The sequence below is a fragment of the Gossypium arboreum genome, chromosome 10 (assembly GCF_025698485.1).
Source record: "Gossypium arboreum isolate Shixiya-1 chromosome 10, ASM2569848v2, whole genome shotgun sequence".
Lineage (NCBI taxonomy): Eukaryota > Viridiplantae > Streptophyta > Magnoliopsida > Malvales > Malvaceae > Gossypium > Gossypium arboreum.
Genome location: NC_069079.1, coordinates 69,129,726 through 69,152,014, shown reverse-complemented (window position 1 = coordinate 69,152,014; position 22,289 = coordinate 69,129,726). Strand labels below are relative to the sequence as shown.

Sequence of the window (22,289 nt, the reverse complement as noted above, 5' to 3'; positions counted from 1 at the left end):
TCTGTCAAAGCCATTCTGTACGGAGCTATAGATATAGATGATGTTTCTAGTACTAATTCATTAGCAAACTCGTCCTCTCTGATCGGTGGCAACCTAGGCAACCCTTTTGAAAATACATCTGGATATTCAAAGACTACTGGCACTGATTCAATCTTTAATTTAGACACTTTTATATCCAGTGTAACAGCCCGTTTTTGGGTCAAATCAAAACAGTGGTTTTGAGACCACAAATTCAAAGTAGAAATATTTATTTTATTATTTATTTAAGGTCTACAACATGATAGAATAATTGTGTGAAAATTTCATTAAGAAATTTTATCGATTGAGTGCTCAATTTGACTAGAATGACTAAATTGCAATAGGAGCCAAACTTGAGTTTCCTTAGCTAAAGATGGTTAATTGTTATGAATTATTAAATTAGAGGTCCTTAAATGGTAATTAGACCATTATACTTCTTAGTGGACAAAAATAGACATGGTTAGGTGAATTTCCACAGTTTTGCATTAAGGGTATTTTGGTAAACTAGTAATTAAAGGATTTAATAAGCTAAAATCAAGTCAAAATTTTTATTCATCTTCATCTTCATAGTCGAATTTTCAAGGGAGTCCATAGTTAGGGTTTTTTCCACTTTCAAGCTCTATTGTAAGTCTGTTCTTGTCCTGTTTTTAATGATTTTTATGTTTTTGAGATCGTTGTAACTTGATTTAGCTAATTCAAGGACTAATTTGAAAGAAAGTTAAAGTTTAAAATTTTACCCATGTTGAGTATGTTTGTATTTTGATGTTTGATGGTAGAAAATTCATGTTCATTGTTAGTTAAACGGCATTTGTAAAGTGATATTTGATAAAAAAGTTAAATAGGGACTTATTTGTAAAAGTCTATAAAATGTGTAGAAAAGTGTGAATAAATGAAAAACATGGGCTGTTATGAGTACAAATAATATTTGGCTAGGCTTGGGCTGTGATGAAATTGAAAGAAATTCATTTTACGAGCCTAAGGACTAAATTGTAAAATGTTGAAAAGTTAAGGGCAAAAATGTAAATTTTTCCATAATGTGTTTTTGGGCTGAATTGAATAATGTGATGATTAAATAAGTTAAATGTGGTATTATAGATAAAGAAAAATGAAGTTCGGGTCTAGATCGGGGGAAAAATAAAGTAACTGGCGAATAGATCCCTTTGGCCATTTTTATAACCGAGGTAAGTTCGTATGTTAAATAAGCTTCACTATAATTGTATTTTTAATGCTTTAATACTGTATGAATTGTATAAATGACTCTATGGATACGTCTGACGATGTTTTGATAAGTGAGAACTCCCAATCGAACCTTAGGAATAGATTAGGATAGAAGTGACATGTCACTAGGGTTTTATGTTATGTGATCCGGGTGCTAGTCCTGTATGTCCTACCAGCGGCTGAGTATATCAGCATATGTTGCGGTTACTTGATAGCTCGTGTGAGCAGCACTGAGTAGTTATGTCTTAACTGACAGCTCGTGTGAGCAGGCCCGTTGATGGCTCGAGAGCGAGCATATATGTGTTATGAGATAGAGGTAGCAATGGCTACATATGTGACACCTTGTGTGCAAGGTTTTCCCGAGTATCCAATATTATTATTCTGAGTGTTTTCATTGGGTATAACAAAGATTAGGCTAAGTATGAAATTATTACAAGATGGTACAGGTATGTACTTAAAGCTTCTGATTATTAATTTGTGAAATGATGATTTCAAGGTAAGTTGAGATAGAAGTGAATTATGATCATGAGATTTTGGTAAATTACATCATCTTATGTTATATTATTTGCACGTTAATGTATGGTAAAGTTTGCTTAATTCTTTCATACGAGCTTACTAAGTTATATAGCTTACTCCATTTTTTTTTCTATGTTTTATAGTGTCACCAAGCTAGCTCAGGTTGGAGATTATCGGAGTTCACATCACACTATCAAACTGTTATTTTAGGTACCGATGATTTTAAACATTTTGAAAATATGGCATGTATAGGGACTTGGTCATTTGGTTATATGTGTCATCATGATTTGGGCAAATATATTGGCTAGTAATAGTCATAGGCTTGTTTTGGTATTTGGCCATGTAACTTGGCTCATTTTGGTTGAATTGGTTGTAAGCTTATATATATATATATTTATATATGCATGCATGTGCAATTATCTCTTGTGTGATGTAGTTTATAAATGCTTGGTAAATGGTTGGATATGGCTTAATGGTTTTGTTATTGAATGGTTAAGATTGGCTCATTGGTATGCTAGGAAAACTAAGTAAAATTATGCATGTTATTGGTAGCCATATTGGAACTTGTAGAATGTGAGTTTGGTATGATTTGGTTTTGAAAAATATAATTTTGCAAATATGTTGAGTGTGGATAATGGAATGACATGATTTGGCCATGTTTGTAGATGTTTTGGTTGCCTAAATATGCCATTAAGATTGTCGGTGTGTATGTGCAAATGAGTGTAATATCCCGAATTAGGGTCTAGTCAGAACAGTGATTTTGAGACCACAAATTTGAAATAGAATTAATTATTTATGATTATTATTAGAAAAACAAATAAGAAGTCTGCCATGTGGCATGTTTTTGTCTGTCTTCTATGACACGCTGTGGTTTTGTTTTCTCTTTAGATTTCTCCTGTTTTACTTACTTTCTTGCTCCCTATAGTTCTGTGCTGTTCGTGTTTCCTTGATTGAGTTTGGTCATTTGTTTTCTTGCATAAGAAGATGGAGCAAGATTTGGCGGAACTAAGTTTAGATGATGGCGAAGAAGAGGCATTCTCTATACCGGTGGATGTGGGAGAACAAAATGCCATGTATAGTTTTTGCTTGGTGGGTTGTTTTCTTACTGCAAGTGTGGTGAATTTTCCAGCAATGAGGAATACTATGGCTAATATTTGGCATCCTTTGGAGAATACTATGGATAATATTTGGTTTGGAAAAATATAATTTTGCAAATACGTTGAGTGTGGATAATGGAATGACATGATTTGGCCTTGTTTGTAGATGTTTTGGTTGCCTAAATATGCCATTAAGATTGTCGGTGTGTATGTGCAAATGAGTGTAATATCTTGAATTAAGGTCTAGTCGGAACAGTAATTTTGAGACCACAAATTTGAACTGGAGTTAATTAATTATGATTATTATTAGAAAAATAAATAAGAAGTCTACCGTGTGGCACGTTTTTTTCTGTCTTCTATGACATGCTGTGGTTTTGTTTTCTCTTTAGATTTCTCCTGTTTTACTTGCTTTCTTGCTCCCTATAGTTCTGTGCTGTTCGTGTTTCCTTGATTGAGTTTGGTTATTTGTTTTCTTGCGTAAGAAGATGGAGTAAGATTTGGCGGAACTAAGTTTAGATGATGGTGAAGAAGAGGCGTTCTCTATACCGGTGGATGTGGGAGAACAAAATGCCATGTATGGTTTTTGCTTGCTGTGTTGTTTTCTTACTGCAAGTGTGGTGAATTTTCCAACAATGAGGAATACTATGGCTAATATTTGGCCTCCTTTGAAGAATACTATGGCTAATATTTGGTTTGGAAAAATATAATTTTGCAAATATGTTGAGTGTGGATAATGGAATGACATGATTTGGCCTTGTTTGTAGATGTTTTGGTTGCCTAAATAAGCCATTAAGATTGTCGGTGTGTATGTTCAAATGAGTGTAATATCTTGAATTAGGGTCTAGTCAGAACAGTGATTTTGAGACCACAAATTTGAAATGGAATTAATTATTTATGATTATTATTAGAAAAACAAATAAGAAGTCTGCCGTGTGGCACGTTTTTGTCTGTCTTCTATGACACGCTGTGGTTTTGTTTTCTCTTTAGATTTCTCCTGTTTTACTTGCTTTCATACTCCCTATAGTTCTGTGCTGTTCGTGTTTCCTTGATTGAGTTCGGTCATTTGTTTTCTTGCGTAAGAAGATGGAGCAAGATTTGGCGGGATTAAGTTTAGATGATGGCGAAGAAGAGGCATTCTCTATACCAGTGGATGTGGGAGAACAAAATGCCATGTATAGTTTTTGCTTGGTGGGTTGTTTTCTTACTGCAAGTGTGGTGAATTTTCTAGCAATTAGGAATACTATGGCTAATATTTGGCATCCTTTGGAGGGCGTGCAAATTTTAGATCTGGGAGAGAAACGCTTTCTATTCAAATTCTTTAATGAAATTGATATTTCAAGGGTAATTATAGGTGCGCCTTGGACTTTTAATAATCACCTTTTGGTTTTTCATAGGATTGGGGAGAATGAAGATCCAATGGATATTCCTTTGGTGTATTCTGATTGGTGGATTCAGATTCATGATTTGCCTCCAGGATTTTTCTGAGATTCTATGGCAGTGCAGTTTGGAAATTTTATTGGCAGTTTTTTGGAATATGATTCAAAACAATCGACTTATGGAAATATGAATTATATGCACATTAGAGTTCGAATTGATGTTCAAATTCCTTTGAAGAGACGAAAGAAAGTCATGATTTCTGCTATAAAGTCTACTTACGTTAAGTTTAAGTATGAAAAATTAACATTATTTTGTTTTTTTATGTGGATGTCTTGGGCATGGGGATAGCTTCTGCCCGAAGAGACTTCAACCTGGAACGCATGAAATGGCGATGGGCTGGGATTTGTCGTTAAGGGCGCAGGGGAGGAGAGCTTCCATTGTCAACAGCATTTGGCTGAGGGGGAATGAAGATAACAGTATTTTTGTAAAGTCCAATTTTGGGCATCAATCAAGGCTACATTTTAGTCCTAATCAAGGGAGTGAATCTGGTGGTAATTTTAATCCTATTTTGGGAATAAATTTAGAAGGTTCCAGATCTCAAGCTTTTTTAAATGCTATCCAGCTTGGAAATTGTAACATCCCGAAATAGGGCCTAAACGGAACAGTGGTTTCGAAACCACAAATCCGAGGTAGAAAAATTTATTTTATTATTATTTTGAAGTTCATGATATGATTGCATGATTGTGTGAAAATTTCGTGATGAAATTCTATGCATAAAGTGCTTAAGTTGAGGTTAGGGACTAAATCGAATAATTTGCAAAACTTGCATTCTAGAAGTTTTTAGTATGAAATTGCTTTGGAATATTAATTAGGGGGGTTTAAATAACAATTTGACCAATTTTAAGTTCATGGACAAAAATTAGGACATGGAAGGAATTTTTTAAAGTTTAGTAAGGAGGGGCAATTTGGTCATTTGGATATTAAATGAATTAAAAAGGGAAAAATAACACAAAATTTGTTATCATCTTCTTTAGTTGCTGCCGAATTTTTGCTCTCTCTATAGCTAGGGTTTCTTCAATTTTCAAGCTCCATAGTAAGTGATTCCAAGCCCCGTTTTTAATGTTCTTTACATTTTCGGAGTCCCGGTAGTTCGATAAAGCTTATGCTAGCAATAATTTAAGTTAGGGTTCGTACTTGGAAAAATACCCGTAGGTGAGAAGTGTTTATTTTGGTGTTTTATGATAGAATATGAGGTCTTAGATTATGTTGACAACTTGTCCTACTCAGTTTTAGGTAAAAACGAGTAAAAGGGCTTAATCGGTAAAAATACCTAATAGTCATAAGTGCATGTTAAAGTGTGAATTTGATGCTACCATAGAAGGGAAAAATGATCAGCATGTCATAAAACATAAGAATAAGGGATAAAGTTTAATTCCCGAGCCTAGGGGCAAAAGTGTAAATATGCAAAAGTTTAGGGGCAAAAATGTAATTTTTGCAAAGTTTAAGTAAAGGAATGTTTTGATAAATGTGAATATTAAATAAGTTAAATTTGCTATTATAGATCAAGAAGAACGAAATTCGGGAGTAGATCGGGGAAAAGAAAAAGTAAAGGACTAAATTGTAAAGTTTAATCACATTTTGTATCGAGGTAAGTTTACAGTAAATAAATGCAATATTCTTTTATTTTACATTATTATTGTCAATTTCCAGCATTTATATACTTATTTTTTTTTAGAATATTTAAAGTCAAATTAAAGGCGAAGTGACAGAGAAAAAGCATTAGGAAGCCCCGTTTGAACCTTAGGAATGTTATGATATTAGGGTTGACAGGACAGGACAGGACAGAAATGAGCCATGTAAGTCCATATCAGATATATGGCTTTGGAGACAGGAATGAGCCATGTAAGCCCATATTAGATATATATATATATATATATGGCATTGGAGACAGGAATAATTCATGTAAGTCCATGTCGAAGACATGGCATTGGTAGGATATTGATAGACAGGAACGACCCTAGTATCCTTAGTATTCCGAGTGGTTCAATGGGTCATTGTACATGTTAAATTACAATGAATTATCAGTAAAAAGGGAAGGTAGATTATATTTATGAATTGTGAAAGGTCAGGTAAGAAAGAAGGTAAGTGAGTAAAGAAGAAGGTAGAAAATGAGAATGTAAAGAAAGTTTATGAGGCTAGGTGACATTATGTATATTTATTCATTATGTTGAATGTTGTAATTTATTTGCTTGTAAGCTTACTAAGCCTAGTGCTTACTCTCATTATTTTCTTTTTCTTATAGGTTTTATCAAGCCACTCGGGGATCGAAGGAAACGTCGGAAACCGATCATACTATCGAAGAAATCACATTGGTATAGTTAGACGTTTCGTTTTGTGTATGACATGTATAGGAACTTGGTTTCTTTTGGTATGATATGATCAATGAATGATGTGTAAATACTTGCTAGTGATTAACTAATAGAATGGCTGATGATATACATGTTTAATAGTATGTATGATTAAGTAGTAACTATCACATGAAAACTAAGAAAAATGTGAAAGCAACTTAAAAACAGATTCAAGTATTAGAAATAACGTGATTTTGAAAAATCACAAGAAATTGTAGAGACATGGGTTTATGGTGAATAATATATGAAATTAAATCTCATTGTGTCTATTTTCATATGGAATAAGCAAAACAAGTAAAGATTTTGTATTTTATAAGATATCTGAGTTTTGGTGAAATAGGGCTAGAGCGATTTTTGGATCCCCTGTTCCAACTTTAGAAATTCACCATAAATTTTACAAAAAAAATTAGGTGGTTTAATTTATATGGTTAGAATCCTTATTGAATCTAGTTTTAATAGAAACAAACGGTATAGTTATATGATTTTTTTACAGAGAGAAAAGTGGTTCGTAGTAAGTAGAGGCCAGTGCAGTCGAATTCTGAAATAGGGGTAACTTTAACTAATAAACTGTACTAATTGGCTAAGTCAAAAATTCTAGAAAAACATTAGTAGATAGATATATGAGTCTAGTTTTAGTAAATATTTACAGATATTAATTTCGAGTTTTTAAACTCGAGAAATGAATTTTTAAGCAACCATGACGCAGAAAAATAGTTTATTCCGAAAATTAAAATAAGTGGTTTAGAGTTGTTTAAAAGGTAAGATAAGTTTAGTAACACCTCAAGCTTGACTCCGGTGACGGTTTCGGGCGTTGGGGCATTATAGAAATAATCTGCATATTAACGATGCCAAGGACTCGAGTAAAGGAAAAAGCCATACGGAGTGTAGTTAACAGGATTGTGATTGTCAAAAATTAAACTCATATGATATAGGCTAGCTGTGTGGAGTGGGGATGGAAAATATGGAATGTGATTTAGAAGAAGAACCTTTTCTCCATGAAGATGGAGAAAAAAGATAGAGATTTAATACTTTGGCATCCAATGTTGCTAAAGTACAAGATTCATTGGAGACTACTGATGGGTGTCCAGCTCATTTGAAATATATATCGGCGATTGCCAGGGGGCAAGCTGGCCGACAATAATGAAAATTTTGTGCTGGAATGTTCGTGGATTGGGGAGTCCACGAGTAGTTCGTTAGCTTCAGTACATGCTGAAGTTTTATCATCCCCAAATTGTCTTATTTATGGAGACAAAATTGAGCTCAACAAAAATGGAAGTTGTTAGAAGACGATGTGAATTTTTTAATGGCATTGATGTTCCTTCCGATGGGTCTAGAGGTGGTTTAAGCATTCGGTAGAATGGGAGCAATTTATTTTATTTGAAGAGTTTTTCAAGGCATCACATTGATGTTAAAATTCAAGAAGAAGAAGATGATTCTCGGTGGCGTTTTACTGGGTTTTATGGGGCACCAGATGTAAGAAATAAACATGAAACTTGGGATTTACTTCGAAGTTTAGGAAGAAATAATTTGCTTCCATGGTTAGTTGGGGAGACTTCAATGAGAATCTTTTTGTGCATGAAAAACAGGGAGGGTTGCTCAGAGAAGAGGCTCGAATGAAGGATTTTTGTAGTACATTGGATGATTGTTTATTAGTGGATATTGGGTTTTTCGGGACATGGTTCGCTTGGGAAAGGGGTAGAATAATGGAACACAATATTAGAGAAAGATTAGACCAGAGAGTAGCTATAGATTCGTGGCTTCAACTGTTTCCAACTTATTCTTTGAAACATCTGCCACACTCTTTCTCTGATCATTCCTTGTTGCTTATTGAGACGAAGACTAATGTGGTGGGTAGAAGAATGAGAAGATTTTATTTTGAATCTTGGTGGACATTAGTGGATTCTTGTGAAGAGGTGATAAGAAAGCTATGGGAGGATAGTTCTGGATCTTTCTTAATTTGCATGGATTACCTTGCAGATGGTTTGAAAGGTTGGGCAAAAAAAGATCAAGCATAAACGAGGGTATGAGGTGAAACGTCTAAACAGGAGGCTGGAAGAGTTGAATTGTGGCGAGAGCTCAGAGGAGAATTTGGGTGAGATTGTTGGGATCAAACTCTAGCTGAATATGGAGATAGATAAGGAGGAGAGGTATTGGGAGCAACGGGCTCGAGCTAATTGGTTGAAAATAGGTGATAAGAATACTGCTTTCTTCCATAAATATGCATCTCAGCGAAGATGTGTTAATCGGATTCGTGGTCTTCAAAGATCTAACGGCTCGATTACTATGGATGGTAGGGAGGTGGAGTCTATTGCTAGGGGGTACTTTTCTGACCTTTTTATGTCGAGAGGAATTGGGAATTTGAACCACATACTTTCCGATGTTCATTCGTGTATTTCGGAAAGAATGAATCGAGGGTTGTTGGACACTTACATAGAGGGCAAAATTATTGAGGCGCTGAAAGGGATGGGGCCTACAAAAGCTTCAGGTGCTGACGGCTTCCCCACTATTTTCTATCAGAAGTTCTAGTACATCATTGGTAAGGATACTAGTGATTTTTGTTTAGGTATTTTGAATAATGGGAGTTATTTGGAAGAGATTAATAAGACTCATCTGGTGCTGATTCCTAAAACTGCTAATCCTACCAATTTGAAAAATTACCATCCCATTAGCTTGTGTACTATTATTTATAAGATTATTGCCAAGATAGTGGCTAATCGTCTCCAAAAGGTTTTGGATGAGTCCATTGATGGCGCCCAAAGTGTGTTCGTTCCCGGTAGGCTTATTTCTAATAATGTTTTACTCACATATGAAGTTCTTCATTCTTTTAAGAATAAAAGATGTGGAAGAAAAGGTTTCATGGCTCTAAAATTAGACATGAGCAAGGCCTATGATAGAGTTGAGTAGCCTTTTATAAAAGAGTTGATGAGTAAATTGGGCTTCGATGAAAGGTTTATAAATTTTATCCTTCAATGTATTAGTTCCGTCCAGTACTCTATTTTAATTAATAGTAAGGAAGGATCAATTTTTAGGTCGTCTAGGGGCCTGCGCCAAGGGGATCCTTTGAGTCCCTCTTTGTTTCTATTTTGTGGAGAAGGGCTTTCGTCATTAATGAGACTGGCTAGTCAGGAAAAAAATTCTAGTGCCAAGGTTTGCAGATTAGCTCCACCGATCACCCACATTATGTTTGCAGATGACTGCATTTTTTTTGGTGAGGTCTCAATCAGAGGGATCTGTGTGATGAAGGATATTCTCGAAGAATATGAAGCTTGTTCGGGGCAGTGTGTTAACTTTGAAAAATCAACAGGTTCTTTAGCTCTAATGTGGCAGATCAGGATAAGGATATGGTGTTTCAAATCCTTAATGTTAGAAGCTCAATAAATCTAGAGAAATATCTTAGTCTTCCTAACATGGTGGGTCGAAAGAAGAAAATGGCCTTTCAAAATTTGAAAGATCACTTGAAGCAACAGGTCAATAGCTGGAGTCTAAAGCACATTTCTCAGGGAGGTCGAGAGGTTTTTATAAAGGAAGTTTTGCAATCACTTCCCACTTATACAATGGCTTGCTTCCTTTTGCCAAAATCGTTATGTTTGGAATTGGAAAATATTATGGGGGCTTTTTGGTGGAGGAAAAATCAAGGAAAGCGTGGGATGCATTGGTGCAATTGGAAGTCTATGTACGCGCTTAAGGAAGATGGAGGTATGGGTTTTCGCAATTTGAATCATTTTAATATTACTTTATTGGCGAAACAGGGATGGCGTTTGCTACGTAATCCTAATTCGTTACTAGCACGTACTTTTAAAGCTAAATATTATAATGAGTCGAACTTTTTAAACTCTAGTTTGAGAAATCTACCTTCTTTTACCTGGCGAAGTATCTGGGCTGCTAAGGGGCTTCTTTTGAAAGGATTGGGTTGGAGGATTGGAAATGGCAAACAAGTCTCTATTTGGGAAGATGCATGGATTCCTGGCAATGATGATTTTAAAGTACAAAGCACAGAGGTTAATTTGAGCATTCTACAAGTTGCTGATCTGATTGATGCTAATGCTTGAAAATAGAACTCGGAGTTGATTTTTAATACCTTTTCGGAGCAGGACGCAGAGAGGATTCTTTGTATTCCCTTATCTTTGCAAGAGCACGATGATGTTGTCATTCGGCGTGGAGAGCCGACTGGTGAATATTTAGTACGAAGTGGGCATAAACTCCTTTTACATGATGATCTTAATAATTTACAGGCAAGTTATGAACAATTTTACAAAAAAAATTGTGGACTCTTGATCTACCCTCTAAAATAAAGATTATAGTTTGGCGAATTTCTCGCAACTATCTTCCTACTTTCAGTAATCTTCAATATCGACGAATGAGGGGCTCCGCGACTTGTAGTCGGTGCCAAGATAGAGTGGAAACAAGAGAACATGTGTTCCGTGAGTGCCCTGTTGCAAAGGAAACATGGGAAAACTTGAATATAAGGTGGACCCTTTTTGAAGAAAGCATTGATGTCATAGAATGGTTTAAATGTATTTTTGAGTCCAGATCTAAAGCTATTTGCAAAATATTTGCATGCACTTTATGGGCACTTTGGACTTCCAGAAACAAATTTATCCATGAGGGTGAGATTAAAGTAGGTGCTCAAATTGCGGTCTTTATTGAAAATCATATTAATGAACTTGATGGGTTCAAAAAGAATGTACTTGTCGAATGCCTCTGTGTGGTTAGTTGGGTTGCTCCGGAAGGAACGATGCTTAAGATTAACTTTGATGCCACTTTTAACAATCGCAGAAAGGAATCATGTTCGGGGTTAGTTATCAGAAATGCTAAAGCAGAGGTTATTTGCTCAAAAATAGTTATGAACTCAAACATACCATCTGTCTTCACTGCTGAAGCGGTGGCGTGCTTTCAAGCGCTACAACTGGGTTTACAACTAGATCTAAGGGAGGTGGAGATCGAGGGTGATTCTTGAATGGTGATTCGAAAGATTCAAGAAGAAAATTAGGATAGATCTGAGATTGCTGCATTCATAAATGAATCTAAAAGTATTAGCTTAGGATTTCAGACCTATGTATTCCTTTTTACAAACAGAGAAGAAAATATGGTTGCTCATATCATCGCAACTAAAGGATTGGTAAGAGGAGAGTCAACTTATCTGGAGAACATGGTTGCTTCTGGAGCGGCGGGAGTGGTGGCTAAAGATCGACAGAGGACTGAGAGGGGGAGAGAGCTGAGGGGACGAAGAGTAGGGGAAGAGGAAAATGTTTTTTGAATCTGTTGTGTGGAAGAGTTCTCAAGAATGTGGAGTTCCAAGAAGCTTTTGGGGGTTGAAGTGGTCAGATATTAATTTGTTTGCTGATAATTATTGTTTCTAATGTTTGTTGTTTCCAAGGGGGTTTATGGGGTGGTTTCCAGCTAGAGCAAGAAGGCTCTAGAGTATCCCTCTTTGTCGTTTTACTGGTTTGTGGAATTAGGCTACTTTTGTTTTTCTTTGTGTTTGGGCTTGTCTTTGGGTTATTCTGTTTTATTGGTTTTTTTATTTTGACTTTGGGGGTGTTTTGTTTTATTCTTTGTTGGGTTGTTTTGATTTTTGTTTTTCCTTTTCTTGCGCCGGACTTTCTATTTAGTTGGCTTGAATTTGTTGTGGCCCTGTTTTAACATAATAAGTGAATTTACTCAAAAAAAATTATTTATAATTATTTGAAGGTCCATGACATGATTGCAAGATTGTGTGAAATTTTCATGAAGAAATTCTATGCCTAAAGTGTCCAATTTGACTTTAAGGACCAAATTGAATAAGTTGTAAAACTTGTGTTCTAGAAGCTTCAAGCATGAAATTGCATTGGATTATTAATTAGAGGTCCTTAAATAGCAATTTGACCAAGTTCTAAAATTTTGGACCAAAATGGGTATGCATGGGTAAAATTTTAAAGAAAGGAATGAAGTGAAAATCTTGTCCATCTTCCTCAAGGGTGTGCCAAAATTTCTAAGGACCATAACTAGGGTTTTCTTCAACTTTCAAGCTTGATTATTAGTACATCCTAGTCCCATTTTTTATGTTCTTTATGTTTTTGAATTCCTTGAATCATGATCTAGCTATTTCTACTATTATTTTGAGCTAAGGTTCATGTATGAAAATTGAACCATGTGTAACATGGTTATATTTTGATGTTTAATAGAGGAATATGGAAGTTTCATGTCTGTTTAACATCTTTTTCTAAGTGATTTTTAGTGAAAACACCTAAAAAGGACTTGTTTGAAAAAGGTGTAAAAATGAGTAGTAGAAATGTGAAATAAAGGAAAATATGGGCTGATATGAGATAGAATATGAATCGGCTAGGCTTGGGTAACTAAGAAATTGCATGCATTTCATTTTACGAGCCTAGGGACTAAACTGTAAATAAGTGAAAAGTTAAGGGCAAAAAGGTAATTTTATCAAAGTATGTGTTATGCGTTGATATGAGCAATGTATATATTGAACAAGTTGAATTTGGTATTATAGATCAACAAAAACGTGATTCAAGTCTTAATCGGGGGAAGAACAAAGTTTACGAAGATTAAGCAAGTTTCTATCATTTAGTTACCAAGGTAAGTTCATTTGCAAATAATGCAACATATACCATTCTTGAAATGTTTGATATTGCATGTCTGGTAAGTATGTATATAATTAATGAGATGTTGTACCATGTGTTTAAATGCTTACATTTCTATTATGAATGATGCCTTAATTATTCCATGAGTATGTGATCGGTGCTATGAGTATTGAAATCGACGCTACGAGCTAGCTCAATGAAAATGTGGTATCGAAGAATCCCATTGAACCTTAGGAATAGTTAGGATACAAGTGACAAGTCACTAGGAATTATGTAACCTGAACTCGTTGATTTGTGGTCTGAGTTCATGATATATGTGACATCGGAACTCATTGAGTTGTGGTCTGAGTTCGTGATGGATGTGAGACATGTTTTGGCATCCGGGTACTGGTCTCGTATATTTTATTGATGGCGAGGTAGTCCGGCATGTGTTGCGAATACTTGACAGCCTGCATGAATAGACTCGTGAGTAGCTCGTAAACGAGCAACATATGATCAAAGATATGAAGTAGCATTGGCTACATATGAGGCACTTAGGTGCAAACTTCTGATGTATCCGATAGTATTCTGAGTATCCAACGGTTAGTCCTAAAGAAAGTTCAATGAGAAATTGTAATGATTGTATCAAGACACGAAAGTAAGTTATTATGTGCAAGTGGGCACAGGTATGTACATCGAACTCATGTGAATGGCATGAAATATGATGAGCTCATGGTACGAACATGTATATATATTTGAGGAATAAGTTTATGAGATTTGACAAAATGCAAGATTATGATCGTTATGTTAAATTGTAACACTCCTAACCCGTATCCGTCTCCAGATTAGGGTTACGAGGTATTACCGAACAAAACACAAATTCTGAACATTCAGATATGCATATATTTTATATTCACATAACTAAAACATGAATCTGTTTAAAATGTTAAACACATAATTTAAAATCATAACACAAATATCAATGAAAAACTCAAAGTCATTTATAATATACTTTTTAATACATACAAAATTCATGTATTATTATCATTAAAGAAACTTAATACCTCAGAAAAATTTCAGCATTTAACATCTCATTTATATACATGTGCTTAATATCCAAGCATATCATACAACAAAATTAATTTAATAATAACATATACGGCATTGGATTTTGAAAATATAATCAATAAACATTTGGATATTATACCATATTACCAAAACAAAATGAACCATTTTGAGTACAAATATCAACCATAAATACACTTATTTTGCATGCTTATTACTAAGCTTATGTATATTCGCATATCAAATCATAAGCAATCCATATTATACAACTTATTACTTATCCATATAAGAGTCATTATCAAACACCAACAAATGGTCAAACATAATTGTCATTATCATCAAGTTATGCGTATTGCACTATAGCAACATTAACATTTTTGACACAATTAATAAATCAAAGTACACTTAAATCGCATGCCAATTTTTCATACCCAAAATACATATATACAACCAATAAATTAACCATATATTCGGTCATCAAATTTAACCTCAAAAGATCATACCATTATCACAATGAAATATCAACTAGCTATAGCATTTCGCAGTTAATTAGCATTATTAACTAAATACATTTTACTTACTCAAACGACCGACTCATCATCCATAGATCATCACCATATTTTCCTATCACAGACCGTACCAAATAGACCAATTACACAAGCAATAATATATTCATAACATAACTTATATAAACTTGTCACAACTGAAACCACATCCTTCACTACATTATCATTGCACAAACTGATTCATTACCATCCACAAATGCAAACTTGCCATAAAACAAACTTACCATAATGAGCTAATTGTTAAACCGATTATACATTATAATTTCTACTTCTCATTGCCGAATCATTTAACTAAACATCACAAACATATTTGCTCAGAACATACTTACCAAAATATGCTTATCTCATGTCAAATTTCTAAATCATCAATTAGCCTATTAATCAAGCCGAACCATTTAGCCAAATACCATACATATATGCACCATGAAATATACATTATTAACAAGCCTATGTCAAGACCGAATGCATATAAGCATTAATATCAAGTTTAAGCCATTTTAACATGGCTAAATATATACACATTCAAAATAACTAACATAAAGACTAGCCTATACATGCCATAAGTTTGAGTTTAACTTATAAAGTACCGAAAACATTCAATAGTGTGATAAACTCTGCTGACGATCCCCGAGCTCATAACTTGATTCCAAAATCTATAAAATACAGACAACATGCACACACAGTAAGCTATCATAGCTTAGTAAGTTATAAGCAAATAACAACTCAAAGACATTATCAACTCATTTTGACCACACCAAATTATAATATCATATCACATTTAGTCTCAAGCTTTCTATTTCATATATAACATATACTTTCATATATAAACTTTATCTTGGCCGGATGTACATATATATATTATCAAAGTATCATTCCATTTCAAAGCTATAATATCATTATATAACCGAATATATATAAACTCATATGTATATACTCATGAATCAAACTTTAACATCACATACTTATACATAGCATATGGTCGAATATACTACACAAATTCACATAAATTTACATTAATATCATGTATAATTTGGATTACATATCAAATAGCAAACTTACTTTAATTTCAAATAGGTAATCAAATAACTCATATCTGATTGTTTTAGTTCGTTTTAAACATTTGGTCACAACTTATCATTGCCTGTTGAACTATTTGGAATTTAATAGGATACTCAGATAATTAGATATATTGTACAATGCCAACGTCCCAGACGCGGTCTTACATGCTATCACATATCGATGCCACTGTCCCAAATAGGGTCTTACATAAATCAAATACGATGCTGATTTCCCAGACATGGTCTTACACATAATCACATATCGATGCCAACATCCCAGGCATGGTCTTACATGAGAACACATATCGAAAACCCTATGTCATATCATATGTATCCTAGCTATTCCTCAAGTTCGTACGGGGCTTTTGAACGTCGTAACTCAGTTGAAACAAATTTGTAAACATAGCTCCCAAGTATATACATATTTGGCTAACAACATATATACTTCACATAATTCATTTCAGCATCTAAAGCTCATATTTATTTAAAATTAACAACATCTATTTGCTTATAAACTTACCTCGGACAACGATAATCGGAACAGCACGACCATTCGACAACTTTGGTTTTTCCCTGATCCAAATATGATTTCTTTGGTTCTTGATCTAAACATGTTCAAATTAAACTCATCCAAAAATATTTTCGCTCAATTTAATCCAAAAACACATAAATGGGTAAATTACCATTTTACCCCTGACATTTTACACTTTTTACAATTTAGTCCAAATTGCACAAAACACAAAACATGCAAAATTTGAGTACACCATGCGTAGGCCGAATCTTCCTTATGTTCATAAAAGTCCATACATTTCATTTATTTCATATTTTAGTCCCTCAAATTATCATTTTTTTCAATTTAGTCCTAATTACTCAAAATCATCAAAAATTCCAATACAAAACATGTTAATCCAAAACATATCTTTCATGTTTTATCAACTAACATCACAAAGCTTAATTATTCATCAATGGCATAACTCAAAATATTCATCAAAATTAGAAATTCACGCATGGGCTTTGTACATTACACTGCAACGATTTCAAAAACGTAAAAATTATCAAAAACCGAGCTAGTTACATACCTTGATTAAGCTTAACAATGGCCGAACCTTTAAAACCCTTATTTCTTTTTCTTTTATTTAGTTTCTGTCATGCAAAAATAATATGAACACTTATGTTATTATTTTATGTTTTATTATAACATATATTATTATATAAATTACAATATTAACCTTTAAACATAAATATAAAACCATTATAACATAAGGTCTCTACCGTCCATAACATATAATTATGGTCTAATTGCAACATAAATACCTTATGAAATAAAGATATCATCAATTCGGCTCTTTTAAAATTAACCATCAAATTTTTATTTTATGCGATTAAGCCCTTTTTATTCAATTGGCACCCAAACGATAAAATTAAAACACAAAAATTTCACAGATATAAATTCACACATAATAAACACAGAAAATAATTTTAAAATATTTTTCTGACTCAGATTCGTGGTCCAAAAACCACCATTCCAGATAGGGTCTAAATCAGGCTATTACAACTCTCCCCCTTAGGGATTTTCGTCCCCGAAAATATTACCTGTGAATAGGTTCGGATAACGTTCTTTCATTGCATCTTCTGGCTCCCACGTTCCTTCTTCAACTCTGTGTTTGTTCCATGGTACTTTCACTGGCGGAATTTTCTTATTTCACAATTCTTAAACTTCACGAGCTAGAATACGAATCGGTTCTTCCTCATATGTCATATCAGACTTAATCTTAATCTCTAGCGGATTAACCACATGTGATGTAACACCCCAAATCTTTAGTAATTTAATTGTGTGTTATGTTGCATATTGGCTTACTTACTATGTTGGTTAAGGGTCCTGAGTAGTGTGAGAAGACCTGGGTTCAAGCCTAGACTTTAGCAAAAAAATTTGGTTTCTACTAAACTAAACCCTTACTGCTAGATGTTGGGTTCTTAATTAATTGTGGGGAAATCAGGTCTCAAAAAGGTTGTTGGTCCAAGGGCTAGTGGCATGTTACTACTGTTAGAAAGGCTTGAGTTTGAACCCTGTAGTTCACAAGAGGGATGTTTATTTTTGTTGCTATGTTGTGTGGGAGGTTAAGTAGTAGTTGAACTCCATTGCTAGTGGGTGGTTGGAGTGTTTGAAGGAGAGTGGCACGTGTGGCCGGTTGTTAAGGGGAGTTCAAAAGGAGTTTGAACTGGTCGTTTGAGGGATTAGAGGAGTGATATAGGGAGAAATTTAGGGAGCAGATCAAGGAATAGGGGAGAGGTAGCAGTTGCTGAAAGTGGGACTCTCTCTATGCCAAGTTGGTCTTAGGCTTTGGGTGTCGAATTTTTCAGTTTTGCTCTCTTTTGCGGTAACATCTGTCTCTTCTGTTTCGATCACTCGTGAGTTCAATTTTTTGTTTTATTAGCCGTATTTTTCTAGTAACCATTCGGGTGTTCTGGTGTTTCATTTTGGGGCTTTCTTTTGACCAAACACTCTACTCCTCCCTCATCAACCTATTTCCGATTACCATTGACTATTTTCTTCACCTCAAGTCAGCTTTGATTTCTATTCCTTCCTCCATTTGTAATCACAGTCGATTGTTCTTACTCTTCTCCCCCTCTTCATTTTTGTACTGTAGCCGAATACTCTGTTCCCTTCTTCTGAACTTTCAATTTTGGCAAGTGATCTTAGATCTATTGGGTTTAGTTTCTTGACTCTTTCTCCTCTCCCACAACTGTCTTCTTTGGCCAAATACTGGTAAGTGAATCTCTGTCTCATAATCTTCTTTTCCCCTTTTTTGGCTCTCCCTTTTCTGACATCATCTCTTTCCATCTTTTCCCTTAGCACCAATAATCTTCCTTTCTTGTGTTACTCTTGCAGATTAATCTTTATTTACATTCTAATTCGTTACTTTTTTGGCCTACAATCCTCTTTTTCATTTTTGGTAAGTAGGTATAATTGAGAAAGTGTGATGTTTGAAGTATAACTTTATTAAAAATAGGTGCCTTTTGTGTAGGTAGTAATTGAAGTAGGTTGACATTCTTTTTTGAAAGTTGAAGGTGCGATTGCTATTGTTTGGGGTAAGTGTCGGTGATTATTTTGGGAACCCTATTAATTTCCTTTGATACTTGGGTTAAGTAACTGATTAGGTTTCATACTATTTTCTCTTCAGGTAAGGAAAGTGTTCTGAGCGTGGATTAACTTCAATCACATAAGATATGTAATGACATTGCAAAGATTGTTAACCGGCAAAAGCTGAAAAGTAAGTTCATAGATGCTACACGAGCGTACGTTCGTTCATGTGGCGAATCAAACACATAAACATATGTATTGACAGTAGAGGCCACCATGAGCGATCTCATGGGTTAGGACGTTTTAGGCCATGCTGGGCCGAAATGGGCTGTGTGGGCCCATGGGCTCATGGGCCCTGCACAAGCAAACCGAACGGATATGTAGAAATTAGTGGGCCAGCTATGTAGTTTGCACGGCCAAGGCCATTATTTGGACTTATTGGGCCACACGAGTGTGTGGGCCCACATAGACCGTATTATGGGCTTTGGGCCCATTTTAGCTGTTTGACTGTTAAGGTCACATGGGTCGCCTAAGATGACTATAGGCCTATTGATGGATCAGTAAGTACACTAGACCCCATACTGATGAAATGACTATTATACCTCTAGAGGTAAAATGAATGATATACCCTTATGCTATATTTGAATGTATTCGAGCATGACATTTTCCATACACGTATATATTATGACATGACATGTTGCATGGGGGTGGGTTTGATATATTTGGAGGAAGTGTATTGTACTGTTAGGTCTGCTGCATATATTGATAGTGCCGCAACCGGTGCTATATTTTGGAGTGTAGGGATGGTGGGTTGATTTTATCCCCACATGGAGTGTAGGGCTGGACGGAGTGGAGTGTAGAAGATGGATGGGTAAGATCTTTATATGCATTTTTGACACTGTATTGAGTTGGGCTGAGGCCCACACTAATACTACTGTTGTAATGGGCTAAGGCCCACACTGGCATTGCTACTAATATGGGCTTAGGCCCAGACTGTACGACACTGTATGTTTGACTATTTGATAAATAGGGATTACACACTGAGTTTTCATGAACTCACCTTTTCTACTTATCTGTGCAGGTAATCCCTAGGCAGGTCGGTGTTGTGAGGGCTCGGAGATGGGTACACCACGGTTATGTTTTCGTTTCGACTTTTATGTAATAAGGCCGCTTTAAGTTTTATTTCTATTTGGGGATTTATTTAAATTAACTTATATCAGTTAGCAGTAGGACTCGGGTTTTCAAAAAGCAAATGGTTTTCAACTACCACACTATGTAACTTGTTTTAAAAGCTTCCGCAACAAACAATGTTTTAAAGTGTAATAACGATTTAGTATGAGACATGTTTTGCTTAACAAACTATAACTTAACAAATGATTAAAATGAGTTGATTTCTCATATAAGTCTCAAACGAGGTTTTAACACAAATGACTTTACTAATAGAACTACACTTTCCAAAACTCACTCCAATGTGACATCACAGATGCAACCATAATGCTATGCTGGGTTCGGGGTATTACATTTAATGGTATCAAAGCCAGGTTGCAAAACTCGGTTATGGATTTAGGTTTTTCCTAAAAACGTAAATTTCAAAAAGAATTACTTCAAATGATGGAAAAATATTTTGAGGTGTTGTTTTTGAATGTGTGGTCTGCCAAGTCTCCGGAGTCGATTTTGTAAGTTCTCTAAAACTACTATTTGATTTAATTGAAACGCTGAGATTACCGTAGATAATAGACTATACTGAAACCTTTATTAGGGTAACCTAAAACTGTAGTAAGACTACGCTTTGCGAAAAAAAACAACTCTAAATTATTGATGCTATTTTTCATAAAACATCCGTTAATAAACACTGGAACTGTAAAACTGATGCATAAAACTGTTAATACAGATAATACGCAAATCAACAATAAGCACCAGAGGTAATCATTGAAGGGGTACAAGAGGCCGCGGCAGGGACCATGGAGGTGCTCAGGCAGGGTCTTCGGCATCTGGCCATATGCGTAATATTGAGGCAATAGAGGCACCGGCTTCACCTGTGACTGAGACTGGGTCACATGATCGGCAATGGTGACGACGACTTATCCAAGTCAGGCTACAAATTTTGGAAAGGCTCGCTGGGCCCAATACTGGTACTGTGGGTCGTGGGTCGGTAACAGAACGACTCAGGTCTAATGGGGCTGAGATCTTTAGGCGTATCACTGGAGTTGCCCCTAATGTGCTGAATATTAGATAGAGGCAACAGAAAGGATCATGGATGACCTCGACTGCACCCCAGAGCAGAAACTAAAAGGTGCAGTGTTGTTTTTGAGAGATGAAGCCTATCAGTGGTAGCTTACAGTGAAAGAGCGTACTCAGCCTGACCGGTTGACTTGGGAGTTTTTCAAGAATGTGTTCCAAGGGAAATATGTGGGCGTTAGTTATGTAGATGCCCGGAGGAAAGAGTTTCTGAATCTGACTCAGGGGAATAAGTCAATAGCTGAATATGAGTCTGAGTTTTTGCGACTCAGCCGCTACGTGCGTGGGATAGTGGCAACTGAATATGAGCGATGTGTTCATTTCAAGGATGGCCTCAGAGATAATCTGCGGGCTCTGATAGCTTCACAGAGGGAGTGAGATTTTGTTGTGTTAGTAGAGAAGGCGAAGATTACAAAGGATGTGAAGCACGCTGAATGCCAGAACCGTGAGAAGGATAAGAGAAGGAATAAGAGGGTTTGGAAGCCCTCAGGTTCAGCTATGAGGCCTAGGAAAAAGGCTAGATTTGATGGGCCAGCTAGAGTTGGGGCCCTTGTTGTTGTTGTCACTTAACCGCAGTTGTGACAGCCCAAAATTGACCCTAGTCGGGATGTGGTTTCGGGACCACAAAACCGAGGCATAAAAATAATTTAAAAATTTATTTTGATGCCTATGATATGTGTTAATTTGTGTATGACATTTTGATGTTCCAATTTAGAATTATAAATGTGAATTTCACTAGAAAGGACCTAGTAGTAAACTTTGAAAGTATGATGGGGAAATGTGTGATGACTAGTTGATCATGCATGCAAAAATAAGGGATTTGCATGTCAAATTTCCCCAAAGATGGTATAGTGGCCGGCCATGACAAGGGAATATGGGCAAGGAAAACATGTTATGACATGTTTTGTTAATGCATGATGTGATAAATGATAAAAAAATTAAGCATGTAGGAAGAGAAACAAAAATCAAAATTTGCTCATCCTTTCCCCCTTTTGCCGTGAGTGAAAGAGAAGCAAAGAAAAAATTTTGTTCATCTATTTTTCTCTTCTTTGGCCGAAAATACTAAGGAAAAGGAAGGATTTTTGCTTC

At 35.3% G+C, this 22,289-nt stretch overlaps 1 protein-coding gene across 1 annotated transcript; it reads left to right on the top strand.

Moving 5' to 3' along the window:
* Nucleotides 1-8,169: 8,169 nt before the first annotated feature.
* LOC108474680 (uncharacterized) lies at nt 8,170-8,649 on the top strand. Its single transcript, XM_017776678.1, has one exon. It carries the CDS (start codon nt 8,170-8,172, stop codon nt 8,647-8,649), a length of 480 nt encoding a protein of 159 aa, XP_017632167.1.
* The last annotated feature ends 13,640 nt before the right edge of the window (nt 8,650-22,289 follow it).

Coding starts and splice junctions, on each gene's coding strand:
- LOC108474680 (XM_017776678.1), top strand. CDS start 8,170: ATGGTTAGTTGGGGAGACTTCAATGAGAATCTTTTTGTGCATGAAAAA.